The 15,124-nt window shown below is 30.9% G+C and overlaps 1 protein-coding gene across 6 annotated transcripts in view; it reads left to right on the forward strand.

Moving 5' to 3' along the window:
• The window catches only part of LOC124539257 (myb protein), a 51,207-nt gene that overhangs the window by 13,828 nt on the left and 22,255 nt on the right, over positions 1-15,124 (forward strand). For all 6 annotated transcript variants that reach the window (XM_047116570.1, XM_047116571.1, XM_047116573.1 and 3 more), the window contains one exon: positions 14,967-15,096. In XM_047116570.1, the coding sequence (XP_046972526.1) occupies positions 14,967-15,096 (130 nt within the window). The remainder of the gene's footprint in view (positions 1-14,966; positions 15,097-15,124) is intronic.

Consider the following 15,124-nt stretch of genomic DNA (forward strand, 5'->3'; position numbering starts at 1 on the left):
GTTTTATTTATAAGTTGTTTCTTACGCTTGTTAAGAATACGTATTAGTTCGAATCAGTGGTCGCATCAATGGAGGTTTTATTGTAAAGTAATTCTAAACCGCAGCCTGAGGAGCTGGTGAGTTGGAAAGCTTTCTTCAGTCGTATCGGATTCCCGTCCTATATGACTATGAGAGCGGTAAATATAGAGAATGCAACATGTTTACACATATATATGTGCACTGCAATATGTACTGAACATTTTCCTATATTACTTTGAGAATAATCACCCTTCGTTAAATTGGTTAGGACAATCACTTCGAAGCAAAAGAATACATTTTTATCAGACATTGCATAATATAAGGAAAGGTTTAGTTAGGTTTAGTTTAGGTATAGTTCCTTTAATTGTTAAATGACGTCTCAAAAGTGTGAATAAAATTTATTTTGATTCGATTTAGGATTTATACACACATTTATAGACCGTACTATGTTTTTATTTTTTAGAGAAAGAGATAGATAACATCGAAATAGAATAATTGAAAAGAGATAGTTATATATTTCTTAATTACTGCAATATACTAACAAGCGAATCAGTCGGAACACGTTATCAACCCCTACCAGTTGACGAGAAAAAAATCTCTTCCCGCTACGGATGAAGTATTTCGTAATTGAATGAATTAACAACGTTAGTATCAATTACTCATTTAATGAGCATGTAATTGTGAGCTTCCAAACAAATTATTCTAATTTATTCCTCTTTCTGACCATCAGCGGGCGTGACCGTCATATTGCACCTTTTTTACGCACGGACGATTAAGTGTTCCATGGGAAACAGTTTAAAAAACCATTATCAACTATAAATAAAGATATAAAAGTTTGTAATTATTTAAACCTGTCTTAATATTTATGTATACAGTAAAGTTTATTTATTTTGAAACAATAATAGTGGTCTGGGTATTTGATGTAATTGAAAACAAACTTATTCTTTTTATTTATAGCTATATTCTCTTAACACTTAAATTTTGTTCAGTTTTAGTTTTTTTAATATCTAAGTATAAATCAATATCAAGTCTTTTGGTGCAACGTGTTGGCTTAATGTAGAGGATTTTCATTACATTTGTGTGATGTTATTTTTTTTGAAAAAATACAGATGAGTTTTTCACTAATATATTTTAAAAATATGTCAAAGGCGTTTATGAACCTAGTATTATACAGAACTCTCATTTGGAAAAACAAAACTATAAACCATTACACTCAATTCTTATTTTCTCTCAATTTAATATAAAAAAATAATAATTTTGAAATTCATTACTAGATCGAGAAAATATTTTTTTTCTATGATAATTATTTTGGACGGAGGGGCAAAGAATATGCTGACCATTTACCAGTAAGAATCACTGCCATAGACGGCGCTGCAAGGAATTAATCTGCAACCAATAATTGATTACATTTAATGAAAAGCGGTTCAAAGAAATACATAACTTCTGAGGGTACACGTATTCTTATGTCATACAATGCAACACTGTATTGTATAATTGGTTTCGATATAAAGATCGATTGAGCACGTGTAATTACAGCCTCTTTGGTTTTATGAGTTTAAAGTATTGTAATTGTTGGAGAGACATTTTATTGCCAAAGTGTAAATAAACTGTTTGTGCGTGTCATCAGCGTTGTCGATTTTTTTTTTTACGTGGATATACATACATCTGGCCATTTCGGCCAAGTGTTAATAACGCTGTTTTTTAAAAAGAGAGGCAGCATCTTAAGTTGATGTACAACAGTTTTTTTTAAATATGAAAAAGGCTTTTGTAGGCAGATCAATATAAAAAGTATTGTATCATGAAGACTTAAGTCCTTTTGAAGGAACACATCTATATTGCATATTATTGGAACTATTCCTGCTCAGTGTTGTTATACGTAAAAACGAAACCCAAAAATATGAATCAAAAATTTCCCACAAAAACCTAATCACACGTGAAAATGTTTGATTACAATTTATTGCGCCTACAATAATTAATTTAGGGGTGTGAGTCATGTACTCCCTACGAAATTCGTATTGTAAGGTTCAGATGTTGTCATGTAGGTACAGGTAAATGTTGATTCCCACGATTTTTGAGAGGGGGCTTGCATATGATCGGACAAAGGGACAAGTTTTGTGCATGGAAGTCGAGCTATCTCAGACTGATTTCTGTGAGGTTTTTCACAAGGGATGCTACGTTTGTTTTGATCCCGTTTGTTGACCCCGAGGATTATACATTGCCGAGATTAATTGAATCGTATTGTTCGATTTTGTTATCTTGTTTTATAGGAATTTTTCATTCCAATAAAGAATTTGAGTGTATATTTATTTAGTAAATATAATTAAATTTGTAATAATTAGTTATTGATACAGAAATTATTTATACAAAAATCAGAATGTCGGTCTTTCTTACGGCCTGGCATGTAAACTGATTCTATGAAAATGTCTCATAATTAAAAGGAAATACGAGAACATAAAGATGCAATTATAAAAATTTAATCCCTTTTAAAAAAATGTTTACTTCCTTTGCTATTATTATTTTTTACCATATTAATAAAAAATATTATTTTCTATTTTATTTTACGTATGTCAACATTGAAACTATTGGTAAAAATTCAACGAATGTTAAAATAGCGTGTCGTATTATCATTATTACACAAATAAAAAGATAAATAATGATTGTGCTTAAGTACCGAATCTTAAAAATATGTTATATTTTGATACGCGTCCTAAGTGTCACTGAAATGTATAAAGAGATTTTTATATAATACAAATAACCCTCTCTATTTAAGCAAGCATTGATGAGTCTCGAAGGGTATAAAGTTAAGATTTGGAGAGGTCTAGTTCTTTTTTTTAATAGTGTTTTATGTATTTTATTTAGAGAGTTCATATGTATAGGGTACATTTTATGTGTAAGTAGAATCTTAAATGTCTGGTTGCTAAGGATGTTGTTAAAGAATCAAAGGAAACTACATCTTATTCTACACGTAAGTTTTCATTTTTATACACTCGGTCGAAGGAGTATAATTAAATACCAATGAAACCTCATTGTTTGTCTTTATTTGATGTGTGCGTTTGTGTTAAATTATTTCTCATTTTAAAGTTTATTCCAACTTTACAATATACCTATACTACGCTGGATTATTTCTTTATTATACTAAAGTCTTGTTCCTGAAATTAATTTACAAAAAAGCAAGTTTATACATCGCATTATAACATTATAATATTAAAGATTATTGACCTGAATTTTTTTATAGTTATATAGAAGTACAGTAAAGGTAAAAATAAGTACATATTTACCATTAGACACGGTTAATGTAAAGCAAGGATAACATCAGGAAATAAATACATTAGTTAAGTCTTTAAACGGAAAATAATACAGTGTATAAAGATATAAAAAACCGATCCGACATTAAAGTATAATCGCTAATACTTCAAATATAACCAGGATGCGATACCCTTTATCCAAAAAAGATACATTTTGTACTTGATTAGGGTTCCGTGGTAGATTACGTAATACAGATATCATTATTTAATTGAATATTTTTTTACAATTAAATAACGAAGAAAATAATATAGGAAAAGAATATCGAAAATTATTACCTACTAGTTGTCGCTCGTTGCTTTTTCGGGCTTGGTTGTCACGTGTTAGGCAAAAAAGTAGCCTATGTCCTTCCTTGGATCAAATTCGGTTCAGCGGTTTGGCGATGATTGAGCGACAGCAGACAGACAGAGTTACTTTCTCATTTATATTATTAGTATAGATTTGTTTAAAACTTTCTTTGTTTTATGTTGGTTTGAAATATTGACTTTAGGTAGTATGCATACACAAAAACGTATAATTTGTCTGTCTCTTTATCGTATATTGACGGTTTCTTCGACATATATTGTCTCCATGAAATAATTTCACCATTTATTACCAATCTTTAGTGCGAATAGTTTATTATATAAAAGTTATCAATAATTCTACAGAACCTATTGTGTTCAACATAGGTTTTTTCCTAGGCGCATCGTGGCAGCTGCTCGGCAATCATTGTGGGGGCCGCAGATGGCGCGTGTACTCCCGCATTTGAATTCGATCAATATTTCTGTATTATTTTATTACACGGTGAATTTTATACATTTATTATTATGTAAGGTAGAAACTTCATTAAAGTTAAAGATATTTTATGTTTAAATGGTAACAAATTCAAGGAAGCAACGTAAATTATGTGATTTAAAATGGTGGTCAAAATCAAAAATTTGTCATCCGATTTATTTTGCTTTTAAAGTTAGCTATAAAATATTTTGGAAATACCAGTAGAAAAAAAAACGAAATATGTAAATTTTACTCAAATTTTCAATAATGTTGAATGTCGAGGACGAATTTGGAAACCTAGTTTTTTTTTTAAATCGAGCCAATAAAGTCTACGTGTGATAAAATATTACAAAAAGGTCGAAACCCATTTGAGCAGTTTTTTTTTTTTAAAAAAACATCGAGAACAATTAATTATTTTCCCGTTAATCAATATTATCACAAAAGGGTCTATTAAAAATCGATAAACACATTAGCAGAACAAAAAGCCAATTTTGGTACCGTTCGAAATCTAATTTCCGATAATTGGCACACGATATCGCGTAAATTCGATTGACACGTGGGCCCCAGATGGCACATCACCTGCCCGGGGCTCCGGGCTTGATTCAGACTGCATTCTTAGCCATCCGACTACCGGTCGTTGCACTGCGATTTTTTGATTTTCCAACTTGAATACGAAACTTTGTCCTTTAAAGGATTTCGGACCTTTAAAATAAATTAATTATATTGCCGCCAAACGTTTGGGACATTTAAAAATTGAAATGTTATTTGTTTTATGGTGACTTTATTCATAAATAAAATGGTTGCGTTGAAGTAGAACGGCGTAACATTACACAAAGTTAGTGAATACAATCGTATACGTTAGCTTTTACTAATCAATTGAAGAATTGTATTGTGATTGAAAATTCCTCTGTAAAATTTTCCCAAACGCTGAACTTGGACTTTATGATTTATTACAATGTAGAGTAGCGATAATATGATAAACTGTAACAATTTAGTCCCGTGGCGCTTGGCAGTTGGAACAATGACCTCATACAATAAACACAAGAGGCCCCTCGGCTGTGTGATTGCTTTGTGCCATATATCAGAAACAACGTTCAAGTAAATATAGAATGTTATTCAAGGATTATTCACATGACTAAAAGCGTTCTGCTTGTCTTTAATACGACTGTTTATCGGAAAGGGTTAATTAGCAGAAGCAGGTGGTACTTTGCACTCACTACTGATACATAAAAAAGGTTCAATAAAATGTATATTTCTATGCGATTCCTTACATAGTCACAGAAAATATTTCTATGTTCCCACAATGGTGGACTTTCAAAAGCAAATGGTTCATTAGCGCTTTCTCTAAACACCTTTCGGGCGCGTGCTGCTTCGTAATTATTGTAAGACGATAATAAGGGGAGGAAGTTGAAAAAAGAGTAAAAAAAAGCGACGCGGGGTTGAGAAATGTCAGGCCATGTGCGCGGGAGTCATTGTACGCCTTGAGACATTAATCTTAGGGGGAAATGACCAGGTGAACAACCCCTAGACTTTTGTTGTTCAACAATAAAAGTTTTTATTTATATTGACTTTGAGAATTTGTCCGTATTCGCCGTTCAGAAAAGTTTTCTGGAGACGATTTTATACCATTAAATATTTTTATTCATGTCTCGCTGTACCTACAGCGATCGTAATCACCATGAGGGAACATCTGTCCCTTTATAATTCACCCCACTTTTGTACCTATCCTAATGTCCTTTGCATAATAAAAAAGCAATTACAATTGTACCATCGTTAATGAAACCACTGTTTTCAACTTGGTCAGGTTTCGGTTCACGTGAAAGAAAATATAATTTTGAAGATAAACAGAGTATTGCTTCCCGTAAAGGCGAATGGTTTTTTTTATAGTATCGGACAAAAAGATCACATGTGCGTTTAAATGTGTCATCATACGGCATATGGTTCGGCGCTGACGCGTCGTCTGATTCCAACAAAAACCTGGATCCCCTCGTTTAGTAAACAAGTCGGAAGTTGCTCCCAGATTTTTGGGTTCTTGCCTTTATTTGTATTTTCACAAATCATTACTTAAGAATATCTTAACATCGGCGAGTTGATAAACTTTAGTGGATGTAAAGATTTTAGTATACCCAATTATAATATACAAATCATTCTTGTTTGTACTTCTTAATATTATCTAAAGTTTCAGTATAGCTCTTGATAAGTGCTTGTAAATAGCGCAGTTTTTAACCCATGTGATTTTATATTAATGCTTTTTCTTTTATATACCAACACTTTAAAATTTTATAAATGACCATGACGATGCGTGAGAAAGTCCTAATGAATAACAAAGAGCATAATTTCGCATGTTTCCCCCAATCTTCCATCACCATTGTCGTCACCTCACGTGTGCACATTAGATACGTCTATTTGTCTATCCTCAAAGGGATACTGAACCTGTTTGAACCCTCGGTATATTTGCTTTAGACTAAGTCTCTCATAGACAAGGCCTCGTGCTCGTAATATTTATAAGATTAGATAATATATAAACCCTTAATGTCTTACGGCTTTGCTTATAAACTTTAAGCGGCTGTTTCGTTATAATAATATTTCTCTCTTTCTGTCATACTTGAGGTAACATTGGTAAGAAGAAGACGGCATGTTTCAGTAATTACAGTCCCCTTAATAATATTTTTAAGTAACGCCGTTGCTTTTTGTTTATTACGACATGGTTTTTAAATTCGATTTTATAATACATATAGTATGATAGTTTGGTTTATTCTTTCAATTGCCTATAAAGTACCCAGATGTACAATTGATTATTTATTGTCCTATTACAATTCCTTTCTTTCTCTACTCACCTTACAATATTATACATATGTGTATGATAACTATAGTCTTAAACAATAAACCAGTCACAATTTGCAGTGTGTGTATTATGAGTTGATGCTATATGAAACCATTACATAATAACCATTCAACCATTCATGAGGAGACCTTTGTAAAATCGATGACTGAAAACAAAAAAGAGAGAAAGAAAAGTAATGTTTTCGCCTATTGGCTGCGTAAATCTTGTAATCCCGAAAAGTTATGAGTTTTAATTTCGTAATGAACTAAAAAGAATGGGTTGAATGAATGACGTGAAGAATAGGGTCACAGCGGCCCCTTAAAATTAAATATATGTACAAGTAAATACAATTAACACAACTAATTTCCTTCTCGTATATACTATATACAAGTCTTCTCCATACTTCGATTCTTAAATATATACAGTTTAATATTTGCGTTGTACTCAAGACATTAATTTTAAGGTGTATGTAATTATCGAAGAGTAGTTAAAAAATTAAGATCGAAATATTTACATGCTTATGTTTAATGTGTATTAAGTTTTTCATTCAATACTAATTTACTCCCAATCAGTAAGAGCTAAGCTTTTGATATTGCCGCTGTAAATTCTTTATGCTCAGATATAATATTGACACAGCGACACGTCCAACATTTAATTTCGTCATCAGTAATTTTTATCTCCTCCCTCGAGTAATTATTGTCGTCTTAAAAGCGTCACGTATCAGCTCAATTATGTTTTTAAGTATATTACTATATTGTAATCATAAGCCCTTTTTGCTATATTAACTTATACCTTACGTAATACAATGAGATTTCTTGAGCTATACAGACATATGTTCGTATATTGACGCTAGTATAAATACTATATTTGTTATTAGCTTGTACGAAACTCGTTTGCTTAAAGGATGAAAATAATTACTTCCAATTCATTGGACGGATAGTGTTACGTAAAATGCGTCGCTGGAGGCCGACTAAGTGTTTTCTCATAAAGCAAAATCCGGTGTCATATCGCCTTTCAAGTACTTGTTTATAGACGAGATTTATAAATGTGGTCGGAGCCGACATACCGACAGTAGATGGCGCTCGTGTATATAAGATACATATTTTTTTATACGTGTACATCCTTTTCGTGAACTTAACATAAGTGAACGCATCTTTATTTCTTATCGTGAACTTAACTTTCCGTTTTAAATAAGTGAACGCATCTTTATTTCTTACACCATGTTGTGTTTACTAGTTGTTTTCTATCGTAAAAATTCTGCTCAATCTCCAGATTTGATTGAAACGAAATTGGTTACGAACGACAGTAATTGTCAACTTGCGTACTAAATAGGTCATTTATGCCCTTATTTAGATCGTCGGCGTAGTTTTTCGTAACACGACGACATCATGCTTGCAGTATAACCAACGTCATTATGAATGATTTTGTTGGTGGTTACTTGTACTTGTTGTTGTTTTTTCCAAGACGCGTTATTATATATATATTCACATACGGTGATAGGAAAACATCCTCGGTGCTACGGAGCTAATGTTATTTGATTTTTATAAGTGAAATATTTCGTTTACAATTTGTGTTCACATACTTTTTAGGTTATAACTTAGCTTGCTTATAATGTTTACTTATATATTAAATGTGTCTTCAGTTATAAACTGTTTTGTGGGCCATAAATAAATAAATAAATAAATAATGCCGTATGTACATTATACTAAAATTACATTTATAATTTTGAATATATTTATTGATCAATTAAGTGAAAACGTCCGTCAATTAAGGGTAAAATCTTAATAGAGATAGTCCGTTCTTTAAGAGCTAATTAATATCACAATTAAGTGCTCTCTTCTAAAGATTTTTGTTGAGTACTTGCTAGTCATTATATATTAAACATAGATTTACAAAAACAACTATACATTAACTTTATTCAATTTTGTCAGAACCATAATGCATTAAGAAATCCCGTTGTACATACTAAATAGTATGTATTTATATTAAGCGTTGTTTTCTGTTATTTTGTTGAGTTAGAATGTGTGATCACGTGACATCTTAAACTTCTAATTATTATAACATCTTGAGATATCACGATGTAAAGAATCTTAATGAGTTGCTGGTTTTTTATTTGGATGTTTTCTTTATAATACATTTGTAAACTTAAATGTCAGATTCAGGTAAAACGATTAGTGTGTCGGTAGTTTTAAAAGGTATTCGTGTTATTTATAAAAATATTTACGAAACACGACTTTTTATAAGACTCAAGAGATTCTTATTTTATTTTCAAACGAACTAAGACATTACAGTTATGAATACTGTGAAATAATATTGTTAATAATACAATTTAATTGTAAACTAGATGACAAAAACTTGTTTTAAAAATGTGATTCATTGATACTTAAACGCTTATTGCGTTTCTAACAAACACAATCCAATACTAAGAAACAATACGTCTGGGAATATAAACAGGTTTCATGGGTATTTAAATGAAAGAAAAACAAAAGAAACTTCATAAACGCCCACATGTAATCGATAATGCTATGCTAGACTCAGGACTCGATATAATTTAATCTTGATTGAGGTATTTTATGAGATGGTTTGTTTTAAAAAATATATAAAAGCTGTGAAAGACACGAGTTTGTTGATACAATTAAAAAAATAAATAATGTCGATGTCTTTTGTCCAATCAGCCCGAATCCGAAACATGACGTAATATGCCCAAAAAAATTCTCATCTTTACATTTCCTAACTTTCCCGAAATGATTATCAAATATAACGGGATGTTGTTTGGAATTCCTTATAAGAACTTGTTTGAAGAGTCCACAAGTGTTAATAGCTAAGCAGTCGAACGTTCAACGTTGAGACATAGGGGACATAAGACAGGAAATATGGAATACGCGTGACTTAACTGGTCTCTTCCTCAAAAACCCCTCTTTTGCTGAATTTAAAATACAAGGGACTCCTGGAAGTAATCATTATCAATCGGCGCCACTAAATTATATGACTTGATATAATTATAAAAGGTTTAATGTTAGGGCGTTGCATAAGATTTGTAACTAAGGCAGAACTAGAGTGGAAGATACAAATGTAAGTGCAAATTATATACAATTATGGCAGCTATTATTGAATATGTAGTTCTTTCTGTTACTGTATGAATGCACTATTCTCTTGTTGTTTCTTGTCTGTGTTTACTTTTTTAATTTAAATACTTGTTTGTTTTTTAAATTAGAAATCTCTAAGATTTAAAGTCGATAGTTACAAGTTATAAAATTGTCGAACGTCTTCTAATATATTTTATTTCAAAGGATCTTTAATTGACCCAAAATAATGATATAATTTAATTTTTATAATAGTTATTATATAATATTAACGTTTGCGGTTGTCTCATTGGTTCATGTTTCGGTTGGTAGATAATCAGACTATTTCCGCTTATTTACAATCGCAGTTGAAATCACATGTCCGAAGGGTGGTCTGAAGACAGGTGGAAATGACCATAGATGAACTATCTACGAACTTCCTTACTTTAATTAGAATTTATGCTACATTACACCACCTTACGTTTGTTGCTAAGGTATCTATTGTTATTTAATCCTTTTTTAGTATTTCCTTTTCCTTTAATGATTTCTCGATTCATTATTTTAAATATGTATCCTTCAATTAAGTATGTTCTATTTGTATTTACAATAATTCATTGACGTATAAAAGAAATGATTTATTAATTAAATTATACTACCTAATCCCTTTGCTTTGATTTATGTGAGGCAGAGGCTCTCTAAGAAAGGATTATGTAGAATTTTATTTTCTTGTGTTGTGTACTAGATTCTTTCACTCAATCGGTTTAAGTCGTCATTCAATCTTTTTATTTCATTCAATTTATCTGTTTAAGTGTATTTATTGTAAGTACTTCAAGACGAATAATTATGGACAATTTTGGGGTTAAAAATCGCACTTAGAACTAAAATATTAATGTTTAACGTTGTGTGTTGTGACGGGTAGTAAATTTATTTTTTTGTGGTAGTCGCTTATTATAATGTTGCCAAATGTAAAATATTTTCTAATAAATTGAGAAATTGACAAAAAGCTCTCATTCAAAACGTTTATCAATATCGTTTAAAATCGGTTTGCCATGTGAAAAGAATTCTACTTATCAACATATGTATCTGATTAGATGTTTTGATATCTGGCAATGCCCTTAGGCGTGCTTTAAAGAAACTTATCATTGTGTATACTACAGGAAGTTGATTTATTTACAATCTTCGATTGCATAATATCTAATTTTATATATGATGTCACTCTAAAATTTTCAAATTTATTTGAATTAAACTAAATGCTATCATAATATGTGCAAAATTTTTAGATATATAAATAAATGTCAGCTGATAGACATTGGCACATGTGACCTCAAACACGCAAAAAAGAAAACTACAGAATTAAATTAGTACGGCATCCGCTCGAGGGACTTCAGTTTTTGCTACATTTTTTTGTGTACATGAAAGTCCCGTTTTGCTCCCAAATTACAGGAGTCGAACGCGTATCGGAATCATTTTGTATTTTGTAATATTGTTTTGTTATGGCCAGTTACTTTTATTTGAGAAAAGATACGATTAATTTATTAGGATTTTTTTGAATAATAGTCCATATTCTAGAAAATGATAAAGTTTTCAAATAAGTTATAAAACATTAGGCAATCGTTTTTTTAATAGGATTTCAAACTCAATATATTCATAAGTCTACAATTATATTTTCTTTGTAGTGCTTTTATAAGTTTTTCGTTTCGTTTTAATTTGTCTTCGAAATTCCTTTCCTTGTACGTATAGATATTTTTTTTTTGGGTTGAACCAAGACACGACTGACCTATCCAACAAAGTTATAAAATCAACTTTCTTTGTCTATGTATGTTGCTTACACCTGCTTACCTTAAGCTGTGTTGCGTCACGAGTTCCCACTGGAGGGTATGATTTTTGTACCCAGTTCTCTGTCCTTGTCGTTCTCTTTTGTATTGTATACGTTGTCCCTTTCATTGTACGGCGTCCCTTTAGGGGTTTTTGTATTCTTCACCCTTATTTAGTGCTGCGTATGCGTTCCGTGTGGGTGTGTGCACGTTTTGTGTGTGAGTTGAGGATAGAATTTTTCTATATTAGTGTGTTACTGCCTTTCGATGAGTGTGCGTGGTAGAAATGTGTTCACAACAGTTTTGGCGGGAAAGTGAATTTGTTCTGTTCTAATTTCAAACGTTTTTGTGTTTAAGTATATGTGTACAATGATTTTATGTGGATGATGGAGTTTATGATAATTGCGTTTTTGCAATCGACGTCGCATTTTGTTTTTGGATAATTCGGCGTGATGTTATATGAGTAAGTCTACAAAGAGTTTACAAAACACTCTTTAATAATATTGACTTGTTTATATATATATGTATAAAAGTAATAATATATACACATTAAGTATTATTTTACTTTGCACTTACAGTTAGTTATTACCTTAAATGAAACTTTAAATTTTGTTAATATTCTTTATCAAATGTACAAACATTTGAAGGTCTAGTTATAAGTTAAAATTACAATTTTAATGACCGTATGACATAAATACTATATTACAATAAATCTTATTATTCATTACGAGTACTTAATAAAAGCAACTATGCCAGTTTCTTGCCGTTTCATCTTTGCTTTACGAAACTGTAGTAGTGTTATATTGACGATTGAAAATGCTTTATTGTAAAGTTCCCTTGAATAAAATACATTTTATTCGATTGGATAATGTATAATTGTTACAAAAAAGAAACGTAAAGTGGACCGCATTTACGTAAAAAATGTACATACAAAAAACTTAAGTGTACGAATTCCGGTTCTAGTAGTTATCAATATATTGAATCGGGAGCGTCTCTGAATCTTAAGGCCCCTTGGTTTATCAATGACATCATGAGTCGAGAACAGCTGAATGTAGTAGGTATACTTACTGTATTACTTGGAATTCGACGATGATTTAATGGTTTGTTATCTCACAATAATATACGAATTTATATTAAGTTTAAACGTTAGTATTAAACTTTTCTATTATATATTCTTATGTATGACGAAATATTTGGTCATTTAAAACAAATTTACGGTTCGTGATTTTGATCTGTGATTTTGATTTAAAACTTCTGTTCAGTGTTTGCACCTATCTAATGAGTACCATATATTTAATACCTGTTGACTTCCAAGCAGGATATATTAATTTAAATAATTGTATTTAACTAATTTGACTTAGTATTTTTTAAATGTTGAAAAAGAGTAACTACTGAAGTTCTTGCCAGTTCTTCTCGGTAGAATCTACTTTCCGAACCAGTGGTAGCTTCACTTAATTTTAAAAAAGCCTACTTGAATAAAGTTTATTATGATTTTCATTTTTTTTAATATAAAATATTTATCACACTATATAGATGTTATAAGCAATTTATAAGCAATTGCAAGGATGTATTGTTTTAACTATTTAATACTGCTTAGTGCTTTGTGCAAGTATATCTGGGAAGGTATCTATATAGCAATATTTTGTATGGCTACAGACACAAGGGACATAGTATCTTACTGGTTTTACCAATGTTTGTGGCAAATAGGTGATGTAAGGAATGTTTAATATTTCTACCAGTATATCATAAGGCAGTGGTGATCACGCATTATAAAGTCTATTTGCTCGTTCAGTAAAGTTACCAAATTCATTTATATAACTAAAAGCTGTATATATTTCTACGTAAAGCCGAGACAGAAAGCAATGATTTTACATAGCAGAGCCTCTAGGTTAACAGCTATTATTGTTATTAACAAATTGGAAATCGTAATACACGATAGAGTACTCAGTGCACCCAAGCGATCTATGAGTCAATTCGTATACTTATTTTATACACGTTTCCGCCTCACAAGATTCGCAATGAATGAGGAATATCTCGTTTAAATCAGCTGATATTCGCCGGTATGCATAAATTATATTATATTTATTTCCATTCTTACCTCATCGAAAGTATGGTCGAAGAGTTGTAAGGCTTCCATAAACCGGAATGACTTATTTTCCTACATATTAAAACTTGTTTCTTGATATTAAAGAATGCTATGTATAGCATACGAATGTAATCCCTATTTGTTTATAATTAAGGTTCATTGTTGTACGTTATAATGCTTTAAGACATAAAGTAGCGTCCGTCTTCTGGGAATTTTATTCTATGTCTACAAATTGAATGAATGGCGCCTGAGCTTAAGAAACATTTGTTGTAAGTATTCGGATTTTTATAAAGGCTCTTTTATACCTGCAGATAACCAAGATTAGTAAAACGTCAGTACAAACAAAAATAACTATCATTGTACCGGTATTAGGACTACGTGTTTCCCCATCTTAACTTAATAAATTACTTGTCAACTATTTGGAGAAACGATAAACGTTTCTTATTTAAAATGTTTTAATAAATTGAAACTATGCTGTCGTTAATTTGATTGTACGTTCTCATAAACATTGTATACCTAAAGATCATGTTATTTATTAATAAAGAACATTATATAATGTAATTATAATTCGTATCCGCATCAATTGGTGATATTTTAGCTATTCAATAGAAAAATAAGACATGGCATCAGAATTATTATCTGGAGGTATCATAAGTAACGAATTTTACGTTATATATTGTTATAAATATGCGTTGTGGGCGTTTCTGTAGATATTTTGATGATTATAAATTGTTCGCTCAATTTTTTTAATATCTTATTCAAGAAATTTCGTAATAAAAACTAAAAGCACCGTATTTACCTGAAGTTATATAAGAAGTATTTTCGTTAATAAATATACAACCAAAACATACATATACAAAAGTGGATATGTTTCTATTCATAAACATACGTACTTTAATAAGTCTAAGTCTAATGTGTATTTTTCCTTATGATTAGAGGAAAAACAATGAATACAATATAAATTTTAATTTGATTTTAATAAAATTTATTTTTCATACATTACGATTAATTACAATCAACACATATACAGAATGATTGAATGCAAACTTATTGTAATAAGTGTAGGGTGACTGTCGCTATATTTTCTTTTTTTTTTTCTTTCACAGACGTAGCGGGTATGATTCAGAGTCGAGCGAGTATTCAGAGGACTCGGCGGCATACGAAGATGTGCCGGCTGCAACCAAAAGCTCTGGGCCGAGGAAGAATATCAATAGGGGGAGGTGGACGAAGGATGAGGTACGATTAAAATACTATTTATTTAAAA

Source organism: Vanessa cardui, chromosome 22 (assembly GCF_905220365.1).
Source record: "Vanessa cardui chromosome 22, ilVanCard2.1, whole genome shotgun sequence".
Classification (NCBI taxonomy): Eukaryota; Metazoa; Arthropoda; class Insecta; order Lepidoptera; family Nymphalidae; genus Vanessa; species Vanessa cardui.